Source organism: Nematolebias whitei, chromosome 3, assembly GCF_014905685.2.
Source record: "Nematolebias whitei isolate Nwh7 chromosome 3, NemWhi1, whole genome shotgun sequence".
Classification (NCBI taxonomy): Eukaryota; Metazoa; Chordata; class Actinopteri; order Cyprinodontiformes; family Rivulidae; genus Nematolebias; species Nematolebias whitei.
The window spans coordinates 34,471,417-34,489,369 of NC_056500.1; the positions used below are offsets into that span (position 1 = coordinate 34,471,417).

General features: G+C 40.8%; 1 protein-coding gene across 1 annotated transcript; it reads right to left on the bottom strand.

Moving 5' to 3' along the window:
* Positions 1–39: 39 nt before the first annotated feature.
* arhgef38 (Rho guanine nucleotide exchange factor (GEF) 38) lies at positions 40–17,237 on the bottom strand. Its single transcript, XM_037674880.1, has 14 exons — positions 16,890–17,237; positions 11,015–11,199; positions 9,368–9,485; positions 9,136–9,283; positions 9,026–9,043; positions 8,734–8,933; positions 8,458–8,591; positions 8,250–8,354; positions 7,672–7,791; positions 6,865–7,233; positions 6,069–6,206; positions 4,116–4,317; positions 678–994; positions 40–517 (listed from the first exon to the last, which is right to left on the bottom strand). Exons 1-14 carry the CDS (start codon positions 17,092–17,094, stop codon positions 335–337), a joined length of 2,442 nt encoding a protein of 813 aa, XP_037530808.1. The 5' UTR covers positions 17,095–17,237; the 3' UTR covers positions 40–334.
* Between the last annotated feature and the right edge of the window lie 716 nt (positions 17,238–17,953).

Here is a 17,953-nt window from a genome sequence, read left to right on the forward strand (position 1 = left end):
TGGATGGATGGATGGATGGATGGATGGATGGATGGATGGATGGATGGGTGGATCCATTTTTTGGAATCTTATATCATGTAGAAAAGTTAGTTTTCAAAATGGCTGCATTTGTTCTGCTCAGATTTAAACTCTGTTAAAATGGTTGTTTAAAGGAAACATGTAAAAGGTAAAGCTGCTCCTCTAGCTGCGTTTTGTTGGTACTGAATTCAAAATGAACTTCTTATCTGATCTTTGGTTTAAACTTTTCTAAATATCAAGTCTCGCTGACTGTTTCCCGTGTTTGAACTGCATCTGTCAAAGCTCTGAAAAGCTAAACAGCCGACAGGTCCTGAGTTCATGCGTAGGACATTCTGCCCAGGTAGTTGGCCGGGACGTATCCTTTCTGTCCGTTGGCCTCAGCCAGCCACCACTCTTTGTTGCCCCCCAGGTCAGAGAACTTCAGGATACGAACATGCTGGTACTCCTGCAGGGACAGCTCCTGGTCACAGCGTGCGTGAAATGCGTACACCGCATAAAACTGTGGAAACAGACAGAAATCACTCAGATGATTTGAGTTCAGGCCGTGCATCCTCCAGTAACTCCAGCAGGTGGCGCTGTATACCTGCTTTCTACCTGAACCTGTCTGCCTGTTACCTCACCTATCACTGGAAGAATTCTGATGGTTACCCCACACATACCTGCTGAGCATCCGTGTCTGCTGGATCCACCAGCTGCTCCCCGCTCTCCAGCTCCAGCTGCACACTGGAGAGGGTGGAGAGGTTGGAGAGGGTGGAGCTGCTGTCGGCGGTGCTGAGGTTGATGCTGCGCAGGCTGCTGCTGCCTGACACGAACAGGCTGAGGTCATCAAAGTCCTCATCGTCCATGACCGTCTGCTGCAGCTGGGTCTGCTGAGGCTGCTGGGCCTGCTGCTCCGAGGCCCTCTGAGCCGACCTCTGCGAGTCCCTCAGGGGGTTGTACTGCTTCACGAACGTGGAGTAGACGTAGCCCTGGGCTCCTAATGTGGGCAGGAGGCATGATATGTCAACATGGACAACATCTTGTCCGAGCATCTTAAAGACTTTACATTTTATTTAAAGGACATGTGCCGTGCACAACGATTTGATTCACTGGAATGCTGCTTCAACAAACTCTGACATCTAAAAATAGCTCGAGTCTTTTCAAACAAACACGTTTATTCCTGAGATTAAGTAGTTGGTGAACTTTAGGAGGCACAACTAAGCCTGAGCATAATTAAAATAAGATTCAGATTCCTGGAAGACAGGAGTTTGAGTCACTGCAAACTTTAAATTAAGAATGACATGATTTTATTTTATTTTATTGAATTTATTCTGGTCCCTTGAAAGTGTGACGACATCTCCAGTCCACTTTGTTCTCCGTCCTGCTTGGACCAACTGTTAGCTCGTCAATCCAGCAGGGACATATTTGATTTTGAGCAGGAATCATCTGTCTGTAAATGTTTAACTGACAAATCTTTTAATTAGTTCATTTGTGACGGAGTTGACTTTTTCTGTTTTTGCTATGAACGTTCTGTAACTTGTGTGCTGCTGCCGGTCTTGGCCAGGATTCTCTTGCAAAAGAGATTTTTAATCTCAATCAGATTTTCCTGGTGAAATAAAGGTTAAATAAATAATGTTTGTTTCTCAAAACTGGAGTCGTTATCTGCAGCAGGTAAGATAATGAATATCTTCACAAGGTCTGACTGATCCCAATAGATAAATTGTATTTCCTGTGAAGATGAAGTGTGGATGCTTATTGCTGAGGAACTTGCTGAACAACAGCTGGATTTTGGTAAAACCTTGCTGAAATGTAGCTGAAACGGAGAAACGAGCCTAGGTTAGCAGAAGAAAGCAGAAAGAACACGTTTTTGGAATTAGGTTTATATACCGTAAGCAGAAATGAGCACAAACAGTAAATTAGCTTTAAAAAAGCTGAAATTAGCAAAAAATAGCTGAAAAGGTAGAAATAACTTAAATTACCATAAAGAAGTAAAGCTAGCACAATTGTGCCCAATTAGAGTGAAAGAAGCAATTATCACAAAAAAGTGGAAATTATCTGAAAAAAGCAGAAAATAAGAAAAACAGCTGAATAGTAGTTAAAAAGGCAGAAAGAAGCTTAATTACCTGAATAAATTGGAGAGATCATAATTGTGCCAAATTAGGATGAAAAAAGCAGAAATTAGCACACAAAAAAAAGCAAATTATCTGAAAAAAGCTGATTTTTGGAGAGAGAAAAAAATACCAAAAAAAGCAAAAAGAAGCTTAAATTATCAGACTGAAGTGGAGAGAACACATGTTTGCTGAATTAGGCTGAGAAAAATTTAAATGAGTGCCAAACATGTGGAATTAGATGAAAATGCTAAAATTAGCATAAAATCAGCTAAAAAGTAGCTGAAATACCTGAAAAAGTGTATAAAAATTAGCTGAAAAGAGCATAAGCTGAAATTAGCTGAAATTTGAAAGGTTTAAATTTGCACAGTGAAGCTGAAAGAAGCTGAAGCAGAACAAAATGTGGAAGAAGCAGTAAAAGGTTGTAAACAGATCTAAAGATTTGAAGGATGTAAAATGAGCTCTATTAAATTTTATGAAAAAAAAAATCGCAGGAAAGAGTTAATATTTCAAAAAGCTAAAGTTGCACCAATACCAAAAGTCCCTTAGCACCTTCCTCCTGAAATGGATCACACTAGAGTGAATGCTTCATAAACATTCACATTATTAAACAGTACAGTGGTTTAACAACAATGAAACACTTCATATATTTCCATCTTAATGACTAACATCCAGGCAGCGATTAATTTATTAAACCCAGATTTATTTAGTGACTGAAGGATGTGTTCAAGCAAAGGAAGCACATCACCGTCGGCGTATAAGAAGATTAATCCTCCCAGAGGAAAAGACGAGTCTGTGAACAGCGTTCTCCTAACTGAGACACTCAGACTGGTTTAAGATTCACATGAAACTGGTGTTGCTGTGGAGAACAGCGAGGAGCAGGAAACCAGATGAACCACTCCAAGTTCTGAAAACCCAGAGGGAAAGGCTTCGTGTTCCCAGAAACATCCCAGAGTCCTGAGCCATCAGCTGATGGTGTGAGATGTAAAGTGGAAACAGAGACAACTTGTTCCTGTTGGGCAGCAACCAGCTCCAGAGGCACAGCAGCCATGACACTGCAGCCCCCCCCGGGACTCCACCCTGACTGCTGACTGGTCAGAAAGTACCTGAGCCTCAGGGCCGTCTGCAGGTGAGCCTGATCAGGTGTTGTCTGCATGCTGAGTCAGCACTGTTGTCCTGTTTATTCTTTCTTCTTCTGGCTCTGAACCATGTCAACAGCAGCCTGATCAGGAACCGTACACGCTGACTTTTAACTTTTAAATCTTTTAGAAGTCTCAAAATGTTCAACTTATTTACAGACATTTTCTGAAAAGACAATTCAGATCAACTGATCAATGATCAGTTCAGCTCCTTTAAAACATTTTCCACTTCTTCAGGAAAGTTGCTCTATTTTTGGCTTCTTTTGCTTCATCAGCTTCTCCTTTCTGTTTTGCTGCTTAGCTTTTGGCTACGATTTATCTGAATTTAACTTTTCTTACAGCTTTGCAAATGTTAGCTTTTAGCTATGGTTTTGGACATTTGTTTTTAGCCATGCTTTTGCAGAGTTTAGCTTTAAACAAGTGTTCAGCTTGTTTTGTTTTGCTTATTTTAGCTTTCAAATATGGTTATTCTGCTTTCAGCTTATAGCAACTGTTTGAGAGCTTTAGGGTTAAGCTGTTATAGATCATTTCAGCTTTTAAGAGTGGTTTTGCTCATTTTAGCTCTTTATTTTTGGCATTTAGCTTTCAGCTATGGTTTCAGCTTCTTCCCAGCAGATTTTAATAAAGTCATTCAGCATTCACACGGCACTTACACTGAAAATTACACACACACACACAAGCAAGCACACACACACACACACAGATTTTATCTTGTATCTTTATGGGGACTTTGCATTGACTTCCATTCATTGTTAATTCATTTCTATAGCCTAACCCACCAACGACACTTGAACCTTATGGGGACCAGACTTCAAAGAGCAGTTGATCCTCACAAAGTAACATGAACAAGCACACACACACAGAGTCTTACCTCCAGTGTCCACCAGCCAGCGGCAGCTGCTGCCTGAGGGGTCGGTGTCCTCCAGCAGGGCCACCAGCTCTCCCTCCAGCAGGCTGAGGTCCAGCTCCTGGCAGCCGTTGCACTTTCTCTTCAGCTGGTACAGACGGCTCAGAGGGTATTCTGACAGCAGCCAGGCACGCTGCTCCTCCGTCTGATGCTGCACCTCCGGCACCTGTAAGAGGAGTGATGGTGTAAATAGTGTAAAGCGGGTGTGGGCTCACACACAGGTGTGTTTTCAGTAATCTGTGTTTGTGTGTGCGTGTGTGAGGGGGGGAGGTGAGGGTGAGGACATCCTGAGCAGGGTGGGCTGTTACACCTGAATATATTCAGTTCTTTAGTTTATTCCTGTTGTCAGTCAGAAATTCATTTAGCTCAATTCATGTGAATCATTAATGTTCACGTTTGTTACGTTGATTTTAATCTTTTAGGTTGTGCCACATCTTTCAAACAACTCTACTAGTTTTCACAGAAACAGTAGGACATTTTGGAAACGTAACACGTCTAACCTGGTTATATTCTATTACCCAACAACGTTAAGTCAGGTCCTCTGGACAGTTTCTTTGTGTTCAAACGTCTTGTCTTTCATCTAAAGGACTTCATCAGTCCGAGGAGCCACAACAAACTCAGTCCCATAAGTGGCTTAGTGGGCCAACCAGTTAACTGGACCCATCTTACTACCATCATACAGTATTTGATGGTGCTCAGACGGTTTCTGGAGTCCGCTCTCTCCCCTGTCGACTCCTCCGAGGCAGCATGGCCAAAGTGGTTCAAAACATCAAACGGCATTTCGACTGAGTAAGTCCTTTGGATGAAAGATGAAATGTTTAAACAAAAATAAACCGTCCAGAGGACCTGACTTATCTTTGTTGGATTGTTTACTTGGATTATTGAGCATGAACTTTGATATAATCTATTACATTCAGCTCAACTCAGTATAATTTGTATGTTTCAATTAGCTTAATTCTCTCTTAATTATTTTTAAATATTCACCAGAAGACAAAGCAGTTGTTTGAACGTCCAGCGTTCAGTTCTCAACACATTTTCTGCATGATTTGAAGAATTTAATGAAAATGAATTTACAGGGAAATCTTTTGTTCTCTGCTGCAGCTGATCATTAAAAAACTACAAATCCTTTTAGAGTAAAAGTCTGTTGTTAATTCTTTCAAACAGTCACGCTTTTTGCTCCTCATCGTCAGTCAGCTGTGTGTGTGAGATCAACGTGGTGTGAAAATACACAGGGCAGATCCCGTCCACAGAGAGACACCGTCTGCTGGCAGGAATAACGATAAAAACCTGCTTGAGTTCATCAAACTGGACCAGAACGTGTACCGGAACAACACCAGATGTGACCAGTTGTCACTTTTAGCGCTGCCACTATTTCTGTTCAGAGTAATTAGAGTAACCTCCTCAACATGATGCCTCCACCACCGTGCTTCACAGCAAGGAGGTTGATCCACAACTTGATAGTTTGAAGAACTGGGCTTGGATCATCAGGTTCCCCCTCATGATCCCAGTCTGGAGCTGGTTGCAATTAGTAGTCAAGTCACATTTATTTATATAGCACATTTAAAAGAGTAACTGTTGTCAACGTGCTTACCAAAAAAGATCACAGCGTCAAATATTAATAACAAGATATTACAGCAACATGAATAAAAGCATAAAAACATGAAATATAATGAGAAACAATGAAATACTATGAAATACTATGAAATACTATGAAATACGAGGAGCAGGAAACCACACTGAACTGTAAACTGTAGCAGCTGATGCAAGGCTTCACATTTGTGCTAAAAACTGTGACTGTTGTGTCAACATGGTGCAAATCAAAGCATGGTGCCCTAAATGGATAAAATTTGGATTGTCATGGTAAAAATAAAAAATAAAATAAAAAAATCAGTTTTAAAGTCTTTTTGTTCATCTTACTGCTGTTTTCTTGTCTCGTTGTCTCTCAAAGCTGACTTTTCTCTCGATCAGCTTCTGTGCATTGTCCTTGACGAATGTCAGGTTGTTCAGCTCATCCATGATGCTGTTCTGAACTTCAGCGATGTTGGACAGTGGAGGCTGAAAAGGCAAAGCACCACAGAGTTCAGATGGATTTCAAAAGATTAACAATGAACTTCATGTGAGTTCGCTCGCTGCTGCCACAACTAAAGAAGGCAGCAGCCGAAAAGAGAAGAAGAACGGCTTAAGGACAAATGCTAAGTGCTGAATGGCTGCTTGATGCTATTTACCTGAGGAAAACCTGAAGCTGAGTCAGTAAAGCTGAAAGAACCACAACATTAGCTAAAAGTGGCAAAACATGAGATAAAAACAAAAGGCTGATAGCAAAAAAAAGGAAAAGACTGGCTAACAGCTAAAATGGCTCATTTAAAGCTAAGAACAACCAAAGTCTAGCTAATTAATCACAGATCTGGTATTGTGCAGCACGAAGGAGAACAATGTTTCTGAAGGAACTGAAAAGATCTCCGTGCATTTTAATGGAAAACATTGTTTTTAAATAAAGTATGTTGAAAATATTTCAAAGATGCAAAAACTTCAGTTCATAGCATCCACCTCCTGAATGAGCTGGATGTGTCGTGGGTGAATGGCTAAAACTAAATGAGTATGCAGAAACAGACTGTTAACGAAGGTCAGAACAACAAAGATGTGAAGACAATAGTGTGAATGCTGACTCAGCATCCACACAGACAGCACTGTTGATGATGAGTGGGAGACTCACTGGTAGCTGCTGGACAGCTGGAGCACCAGCCGAGGCGTTAGCCATCAGCCCTTTGAGAAGGGCCACCAGACTCCCCACACAGTTAGTCAAGATCATATGAGCCGCCATGTTGAACCTCTGCAACTCCTCCACCAGCAACGCGTTCATGGCCTCATAGTCTCTCTTGGCGAGACCAGGAGGAACCTCCGAGGCTTGTGAAGTGGAGGAAGATGTGGGAAACGATGAAGATGAGTTAGAGGACGAGCGCTCGAGGCGGCTGCAGTAATCCAGCAGTTTGTCATAGCGCTTCTGCATGAGCTTCTGTGGGGCTGTGAACATGCCCTGCAGGCAGGACAGCGGGGCCAAGACCAAGCACTCCATCCTGTCCTTCTGCAGGGGAAAAGTCAAGGATGACTAAACAGCCTGCATGGGTCATAGAAAATCATTTTAAAGCTTTTCAAACAAGTGCAGCAGCACAGGTTTTACACTGTTTTAGCATTAGTCCGTATGCTAAAACTCTTCTTAAAGCTAAAAGGGTTTGTTGTTCTAGTGCAAGAGTATGCATGTAATTGATAAATAAAGGAAGACAGCAGAGTTTGGCAAGGCTACAAAACCTAAAGGGCAGGTCTAGAGACAGAAAAGGATTGCTATGTTGGACATAAGACAGGAAGTGACAGATGATTCACTGTCAGAGGGCAAATATGAAGTCAGGGAAAAGCAAGGACAGACAATAAATTAAGATGGTTCATGGAGGTAAAGGAAGACAGGGAGGCTGGACATGACGACAGGTGTGATGCAAAGTGCAACTACCAGTACATTTGTACTTACAAAGTACTTGTATGGATCATTGCTATTGTTGTGCAATGAACCATTCAGGTCGTTTTTGCTTGGGTCTGTGAGAATGTTTTCCATTTCCTTCACGTTCTGAAAAGCCACAGACACCATCTCCTGAGAATTGACAGAATATATTAAACCAATTAGAGTATGTGCTTAGAGCAGGCTTTTTAGTGTTACATAACAATTAATTTACTCCGGTAACCACAATTTTTATATTAACTCACTTTTATTTAGACCCTCACGTGTTAATTTGTAAAAAAAAAAAAAAAGGGCATGGATTGAGCTTGAAGTCCAGTCAAACAGATGGATGACAGTAAGAGTTTAATGAGCCATTCAGAAAATCTATGAGTGGCACATTCTGACAATAAACAAGGGCATCTTTAAGTATTAAGAAAAGCGTTATACAAATCAAATGTATTAAATCTCAAGGAAAGAATATAAAACTAGAAGTGAATGGGGCCTAAAATGGATCCCTGAGGTACCTCAAAATGAAGAGGTGTCACAACTGAAAAGTACCTCCCATCTGATCAGCACTTAAAATAGTTAGAAATGAAGATTTGAGCGCTCACCTGAATGTGCTGCATGTAGCAGTGGACATTCTTGGTCAGTTGTCTCACGGCTTTCTCCAAACTCCTGAACAGTTTCTCTTCTCTGTCAAACACTTCATCTCTCACCTGCAGAACAAAATGACAGCTCAGTTTAAACTGGGTTTCTTTTTATTGAGCAAACTAATCAGTCTGTTCACAATAAGGTAAGATATTTGTTACAGCTCCTTACCTGTGGCTCAACTCCAGTGAGAATCTTGAGATAACCAGCAAACCGGTCTGATTTTTTGCGGATGGAGTGGATGTTAAGTTTGTTTAGCTTGCCTCTCAGCGTTCCTTCATCTTCTGACCTCTTGTATTTCATCACTGACACACAACAGTGATACCCCATCAAATACAGATAAAAGTGCATCTGTCTTGTGTTTGACATAGACACTAAGTTCAACTAAATGTACACATTGGATTAGCAAACAACACAGATGTGCACATCGTGTGAATCAAGTCGCACCGATGTCCTTTCTCCTCTTGAACTCATTGATGTTGACGTTTATGATCTTCGTGGCGGTCAAGGCCTCCTGCAGCGGCAGAAAGTCCGGGTGGTCTTCAGGTGTGGCCTGCCACAGTTCTGCAAGGAGCAGTGGGTACTTCATGATCCGCTGGACAGGTTTGATGATCAGTGAGCCCATGTCCAACAAATTAGGCTTTCCTCTGTGGAACAACAGGGTTCCATTTTATGAAGGATAATCAATGCAAGAAATCAAATATGGTCAAAAATGTACTTTGAAAAAAAAAGTACTTACTCTTGGTCATAAATTTTTCTGCAATGAAACAGCCCCAAGAAAGATAGACAAGATTAAAGGTTTGGATTCACACAATGAAAAAGGCGTTGCATGAACGTGACAGCACTTACTTCAGAGCCAACACACATGCAGTGAAATGTTGCTTCATTTCTTCCTCTCTCTCGTAGGATTTGAGCGACGTGTTAGCATCGTCGTGGTGATAACAGTAAATCTTATACACATCTTCTAAAGCTGCCTTTGCCTGGATGAACACATCACCTTCAAATAAAATCCAGACGTAAGAATCTTGTGTTTGCCGTTAAAGAGAGTAAACAATGGCAAAAGTGGACGATGAGTCCGAACCTATAACCACAGCCTCTGCGTCCGGCTCAGCCATGGCCTCATTCAGTCTGTGAAGAAGTGCTGCCGACACCTCGCACAACGTCTCCATGTTGGTGAAGAGACGATCCACATCCACCACCTGCAAAAAGACAAGGCTCAAATCAAATCAGAAACCACCCAAAATGAACAATGAAGCTGGTTAAATCGGTTAAAGGATTGAAGGAAAAGTGTTTGTTTTTATGGTTTTCTTTACTCTGTGTATCATTTAGCTCATTAGTAAGACATGCACTCAGTTCAAAGTCAGTTCGTTACATTTTGCTGGATGATTGTTAGATACAGAAAATCAGATAATAAATCCTTTAACATGGTTGCAAATTATAATGAAGAGAGAAAAGTTTACAAATCAATGGTTTAAAAAAACATAAAACTTCCAAGTTATACTATGTGTATTTTTATGTTGAAACATTTTTTAATTAAGTTATGTCCCAATAAGAATAATTATAATATTACTAAAATGTCCCTAGGTGAGAGTGAGAGAATGAATGGTTGGTTGTCTCGTTTGTCTCTATGTGTCCCTGTGATGGACTGGAGACCTGTCCAGGGTGTCCCCCACCTCATGAACAGTGACTGCTGGATATGGACACCAGTGACCCCCACAACCCGAAAAAGAAGAAGCAGGTAAACATGATGGATGGATGGATGGATGGATGGATGGATGGATGGATGGATGGATGGATGGATGGATAATAATAATAATGATAATAATATAATAATGAATGGATGATGGATGGATAATATTGGATGGAGGGATGGAGGATAGATAATAATAATAATTTAAAAATAAATAAATAAATAAATTATAATTAAAAATAGATGGATGGATGGATGAAGATAATAGTAATAATAATAATAATAATAATAATAATAATAATAATAATAGATGATGGATGGATGAAGATAATATTAATAATATTAATAATAATATAATGATGGCTGGATGGATGATGATGATCAAGATAATAATAATGATGATAATAATAATAATAATAATAATAATAATAATAATAATAATAATATAATGGAGGGATGGATGGATTGGTGAAAATAATAATAACAATGTAATAATAGATGGATGGATGGATGGATGGATAAAAAGTATTATTATTGTTGTTGTTGTTGTTATATTTAGTTTAGTTTAGTTATATTTAGTAGTAGAAGAGTTTCACTGTCCTGTTAAAAGCAGAGGTGATCAGAGAGTGATGTGTCTCTGTTGACAACATGATGTGTTGCTGAAAACACCTCATCTAGTCATTGAAATAAAACAAACTCTTGAGTCAAAGATGGCCGTGAGCTATAAACTAAATATGAACTGGACTGGTTTCAGGTTTGTAACTAAACTTTCCATTTAGAAAACAAGAGGAGTTCTATTTGTTTAATTTATTGAACATTTGTGTGGAAAGTTTGTTGACAGCTGACGGTGTCCTCACAGCTGAACAACGGGACAGAAACTAATGTGTGAAGTTGATTTGAGAACAAAAGTATTACATTTTAACAGTGTCAGGGTGGTTTATAGTTTTTTCCAAAGGTGTCGAGCAAACCAGAGGCTGATGTGAGCGACAGGCAGCGTCGGAGGAGAATGTTCTGTGAAGAACTCTGAGGAGCATCTACCTGCAGCTTTCGTAAAGGCTGCACCACTTCTCTGACGCACAGCTCCAAGTCGGTGAGGTAGTCCTTCTCAGTCTGCACCAGCTCCTTTATCACCTTGGCCCTGTGCTTCATCTTCCTCGCACGGACCTCCTCCAGGTCCAGGATGGGGGAGGGGAGGGTGGACAGGTTGTGTGGCATCAGTTTTTCTAAAGGGGGAGAAAACAAAATCTGAAAATGAGCCTAAACTTATTAGTTCTTGTTGGATAAACATCTTCCATCTGGAGTACAGACTGTGGGTGTATTTTCTACCTTCAGACCTTTTGCTCTGTGGAATGACATTTAAAAGAAATAAACATATATCCTGCTTGATATCTGAGTAAAAGTCAGTTTTTCATCCTGATCTAATTATTTCCAAGCCAGAGCCAAAAGGCCTCACTGAACATGGCAGTCAGGCTGACTCCTGTTCTGGGCTCTGCAGTCCGTTCAGTGATGAGAGATGCTTCATCACTGCCTGATCCATGCCAAGCACCTCCTCCTCCTCCTGATGGAGGGAGAGCAAAGAAGAGGGAGACGAAGGAGGAGGAGGGAGGCTCAGGTTACCAACCTGATCCGGCTGCTGCATGCTCAGGCATCCCATCTGCTCCCACTCTGTGTCGGTGTAGTGTTAGCAAAATATCACACGACGTGCTGTTCAAATGTTCGTGAAGAATCCAGAAAGTGGATGAATGACAGTCAAAGCTAATGAACTCAGAGCTGGCTGGACCTCAGTACAGATGTGGAGCTGATGTTTGGTGTGGTAGTAACAGTCAGTCTCAACACACCCTCCAACAGATCCTGTGAGATCCTGCAGTAAACGTTGTTTTGAAGGATAACCAATGAAGACGTGGCTCTGTCTCCTCATCAGAAGATGATCTCAGTTTGTTTAAGGTGGCAGGAGACATGCGTCCCAAAACGGGCCGTCTTATTTAGATCTTATTTGGAATAAGGGAATAAGAGAAGTGGAGCAGTGCGTTCTGTTCACGGTGTGAAAGGAGACAAACTGCAGATGGGCTGGCTGCAGCTCAGCAGGACGGATGGTTCTGGTTCTGGTTCTGGCCACATGATGAATGCGAGCACCATGGTGAGCACAATGCAGGCTGTGTTCACCTGAGAGCAACTGATCTGCCTCTCCCTGCAGCAGGACCACCTCCCAACACTCAGATTCACTTCAGCATTAAACTTTCACTAAAACCTCAAACATATAAAAGTTATGAAGTGAAATGACTAATTTCTTACAAAATTCATATTTTATATAATTCATATTTTTAAATATAATTCATATCTTGATGCCAGTTTTAACACATCATGTGTTCATTAATTGACTTTTGCACCGTTTAAATCTGAAACGTGCCCTCTTCAGTTCAACTTAATTCAGTGAAAACCAGATTGTTCAAACTTTATTTTGCATAATAAACTTTATTATATAACTTTCTTGCACTAACTTGAATGTTTTTTCAGGCACAAACACAACTATTCAAATAGTAAATTAACTTACATGTGCTTTAAAGACAAGCGCAGGCCTGCAGTTTAAAAGGTGTCACATCTACTTTGTTATCCATTTCCTGCTTTTTCCTTCATTTTTTTTAACTATCTCATGTTTTAAATCCTGTTTTGGTTCCTCTTCTCTTAATTTTTCCAACAAAGACGAAGCAGAACTGACTTCAATCTTGAGTTCATACCTTTTGATCAGGTCCACTGCAGATTTCGAGCTCTGTTTTAGATCAATTATCCTCCTGTCCGGTGTTGGTTTGTAGAGCTGTTTATTAATAGTTTGCTGTCAGAACTTGCTGGTATTTTAGAGTTTCTACCAAAATAACGGTCTTTATGGCTCGGACTGCAACACAAGGTCAAAAGCTGATCATTCAACCCACGTTCTTATCTTTTGGACAGAGGTTGTCCAAATATGCCTTTGCTGACTGCAGTCAAACACCAGACCAGTTTAAAGTCGCCACAACTGTTGAGATATTTATTTTAAAAAGAACAACAACAAAAGATTTTTCTTATTTCTACAACAATCCAAGGTCATATCTGTAATGAGTACTGCAGCTCAACGCTGCTCCAAGGCTTCTATGGTGACAAAGTGAACAATCAATACCTTACCTGTTGTAGAAACATCTTTAAACAGCATCAGTTTGGGAAAAGGAAATGTTATTCTGAGTGGACTGATGAGCTAATAGCTAGTATCAGCCTGAGCAATCAGCAGCACAGATAGTGTCAAATCTCCTATTAAAGTTGCATTACAGTGATTTTTCTGTTTAGAGATTCATGAGTCTTAACAGCCTCAGGGTAGAAGCGGTTCCTCGGTCTAGTGGTTCTGCACAACCTCCTGCCTGAGGGGAGTGGGGCAAAAAGTCTGAAAACTAATTAAATAACCCCAGTAAAATATGTAACATTCAGATGAAAAGATGTGCAGTCTGAAGGGACATGATGATGAATTACCATTTTTATGAGTGACTCTCAGCTACTACCACATCAGATTTTACTTAATTACTTTCTTAGAGTTTTATTAAAATCCGTCTGGTGGTTCAGAAACAAGCAACAATGTTACCACCCACCATTTGCCTTTTGGTGGAAGGCAAATTTAGATAAAAATGCTTGAAAGTATTTAATTTTTGACCTGAGTTAAACACAAGGAGAGGTCTTGAAACAAATTAAAGACAGAGAGACCTTTCTCGGAGTGGAGAAACACTTGTATTTCTTTCAGCTTTATTTATCCAGGTTAGTCAGTTGAGAAATTGTTTTCATATATAAGTAGAGAAGTTGCATTTCCTGTGAAAGTGCAGTGTGAATGTTTATTGCTGAAGAACTTGCTGAAAAACAGCTGAAATTGGCTCAAATACATGCTGAAATGAAAGAAAAAGCATAAATTACCAAAAGAAAGCAGATTGAACACATATTTGCTGAATTAGATTTAAATTATCAGAAATGAGCACAAAAATGAGGAAATTAGATAAAAAGGCTGAAATTAGTAAAAAAAAAAATTTAAATATTAAATAACGGAACAGTATTTGAAAAAACTACCAGAAGGAAGTGAAAAGAGCTGAAATGATCTATAAAAAAGAAAAAAAAGTGGAATTAGCTGAAAAGGCTAAAATTTGCATAAAACAGCTAAATAGTAGCTGAAATAGCAGAAAAAGCTGAAACTAGCAGAAACAACTGAAAGGAGCATAACAAGCTTAAATTGGCATCAAAAGTTAATTAGGCTGAAAGTACTAGAAATTACCAAGAAAAACTTGAATTAATCTCAAAACAGCTGAAATTGGCTGCAAAATGCTAAAAGTTAACTGAAAATGTATAACAAGATTACATTACCAGAATAAAGTAGAAAGAACACGTTTGCCCAATTAGGCTGAAAGAAGTGAAATTAGCACAAAAAAGTGGAAATTATCTAACCCTCCCAAAAAAAACCCCCTGAAATTAGCAAAGAAAAACAGGCGAAAAGTAGCTAAAAAGGCAGAAAGAAACTTAAATTACCAGAAGGAAGTGGAGAGAGCACATTTTTGCTGATTTAGGCTGAAAATGGTTGAAATGCATGCCAAAAAATGTGCAATTAACTGAAAAAGCTAAAATTGCATAAAACAGCTGAAGTAGCTGAAATAGCAGAAAAAGCTGAAACTTGCAGACTGAAGCTGAAAGAAGCTGAACAAGCTGCAGAAAGAAGTTAGAAGAAGCACAAAACTGTTGCAGTTAGCAGAAAGTAGCTGGACACAAGTTTAATTTTGCAGAAAGAAGCCGAAAGAAACTGAAGCAGAACAAAATGTGAAAGGAGCAGTAAAAGGTTATAAACAGATCTAAAGATTTGAAGGATGTAAAATGAGCTCAATTTATTTCCTATGAGAAAAAAGCGTCAGAAAAGGCTAAATATTTGGAAAAAGCTACAGGTGCACCAATACCAAAAGTCATAGCAGGATTGTCCTGAATGAGTTGAACGTTTTGATTTATGATTTGTTGAAATAGCACAAAAATTGTGGAATGAGAAAGATGCTGAAAAATGTAGAGAAGAAAAATGGATCACAATAGAGTGAATGCTTCATGAACATTCACGCTATAATGATTTGTGTGTGTGTGTGTGTGGGATGTGTTAGTAAATGATTGTCTGAACTGTTTCAGATTTGAGCTGCAGTAAATGTTGGACGAGCTGCTGTCACGTTGCCATGACTCTATGAGTTAGGAAGAGAATAAAACCTGTTTGACGAGCAGATGAGAACACGGCGTGCGGGGCTGCAGCTCATATGTTTCCTCCTTCAGTGAAGTCATCGTTGTGTCAATATTTGCATCGGTAATACCCGTGTAAATATGAAATAGTGCTCATCAGGTGAGAGGGAGGACAACAGTTTACTGACAACAGCTGTGTGTGTTATGATCAACTCTCTGTGCCCGTCGTCATACAGGCACCACGGGAAAATAGAAAGTGCAGAAGGAGCAGAGAGTTTGAGGTAAACAGAGCTGCTGCTGCTGATGAAGCAAACGTGTGGAAATGATCTTCAAAAACCTACTGAGGAGGAACTTTAACTCTTGCTTTTTGTAACTTTTACACTTCATTTACTTTCTTCACAGAAATCAGTTCCTTCAGTGCATCGTCCTTTTTGAAATCAGCTTCAGGATATTGGTCATACAAGGGGTGTCAAACCCACTTATAAATGGGGGCCAAAATTAAAACCTTTTTCAAACTAAGGGCCGGTTTCAGAATCTACATTAACTCAAGTTTGATACCAAACATCTTTTTTAGTTGTAGGTTCCCTCAACAAGAGTTTGATTGGTCTCATTTGATGTTCTCTGTTGCACATTTGACATCATCATCAAAGATTACTGAAAAAATTCAAGTGAAAAAGTATTTTACATTTAAAATAACATCTTGGGGGGCCAGATAAGATGTCAACAAGGGCCACATTTGGCCCCCGGGCCTTGAGTTTGACACATATGGGTTATACCGTAAAATCGTCTTCATATGATACTTGTAGCTATCATTCGGCTTCTTTTAGCATTTAGCTAACATTTTGCATCTTTTAGCTTTAGCCTAGCGTTTTACTACATTTGGCCAGCCTTTTGCTACCCTTGTCTTTTAGCTGGTGTTTTCCTAATTCCAGTGCCGGGCCTCTGTTCTCCCCCAGCCCTCAGCAGTCGTGCTGCATTTTCACAGGAAACACTTTTTCCATGTCAAGTGGATTGTTGACGATGAGGAAGGTGAGGAACAGGAGTCACAGGAAAGCCAACATACTTTGGAGCTTTCATGGTTTAAATACCCCCCCCATGATGTCATGATGCCTGAAGTGCAGCATTCCCGCTCCCTGAGTGCACTCGAGGACTGGACAGGTACAGCCAGTTTGTCACACATATGAATGTGTGTTAAAATGAACAAACTGTGTCAGCAATTATTGTCATTCCTTTCTTTTTACGACCCATTTCTTTTATAATCAGCTCTTTCTTCATGGATATGTTACTCAGTTTCCCTGTGACACTAGTTCTACTCCTTCTTCTAACACCGGCACAAAATGTTCTGAAGTTCTTTTCCCACATGTTTGTGCCATCTCCGTCTTGTTTACCCGCCGGTCCGGTGCACTTTTAAAGGGCCTCTCCTCTGAGCCTGAGTTTGGGGCCCAGTTTGCATATGTGGCTTCATCCCCTGAGGGAGGAACCAACTCTACAGTAACACACCAGGTGACCGGTGCAGACTGGCACACACTGTTCCCCTGAAGACACACACCTGCTGCACTCACAGCCCGTCAGCTGGTGACGCTCTACGTTCTCCTTGTGTTGGAAAGAAGTTGAGCTCGTTTGTTGAACCGAGTGTCGGCTTATCGTGTGTTTCAGTTGTTGCCATAGCTTTGACACCTGGGAACATCATTAGCTGCTGTACCTTTAAGTTTGGCGCTGTACTCCGTCTTATCAGACTGGCTCCTCCTCACCAGCGTCCCCAGGTTGATGTCACCTTTGGCCATGTCTTCAGCTACAATAGTGTCCGTCTTCCTCCTCTCCAGGTAGCGAATGAACATGGGACGGTTCCTCCTTTTTATCACTTTCTCCTTCTCCTTCTCGGTCCCGCTGCCCTCCTTGGGATCCATGGTGCTCCTCCTGTGCTCTCAGGTTGATGAAGGAGAAAAGAAGTGAAGAAAGAGAAAGAGGGACAGAGAGAGAGAGAGAGAGAAAGCCTGGGAAGTGCAACAGGTGTACTATTCACTGTACCCTGACTGCAGCTCTGTACAGGTAGCACAGCTCCTCCCTGAGTCTACCTGTCATGGAGGCCACACCCCTCACTGCTCTGCTCTGCTTTCTTCCCTTCAGGCCATCTCACCTGTCCTACAAAAGGAAGTGATGCCTCTGAATTGATAAAGTCTGACACTCATTGTCTCTTAAACTAGATAAGTGTCCTGGGAAGCATCGAGCTCTCACAGACGTGCAGCCTGACAGGAAGTAAAAGCAGGTAGTCATGCAAATGTCCTGGCTGTAAATCAAGACACGCAGCACCGAATGAGTGCATTTACGAATATTTCACACACGTGCCACAAACAGGCTCACCAAGCCTCACATAAACTAATTAAATGGGCAGATTAATAGAAAAGTCAGATCAGATCATTCGGTGTGTTCTGGATCTTCCTGCTGCAGTTCTTCCAGGTTACAAGGAAGACTTTGGACCTGAATGTACCCCAGCAAGAAGTAGTCCACCTGCAGGAGGCGTGACCAAACAGGGTCTGGACTGATCAGACAAACCTACTGGGCCATCAGCAGGGACCCGGGTCACTAATGTGCCATTAAAGGTTCACCCTGGATAATCCTCAAGTATTACTCATCCAACAACAATCTCATGTTTCAGGATGGTCCAAACCCATTAAATCTAAAACTCACTGGATGGTCCATCCATCCATCCATCCATTATCTTTTACCCGCTTATTCCATTTTGGGTCACGGGGGTCGCCGGTGCCC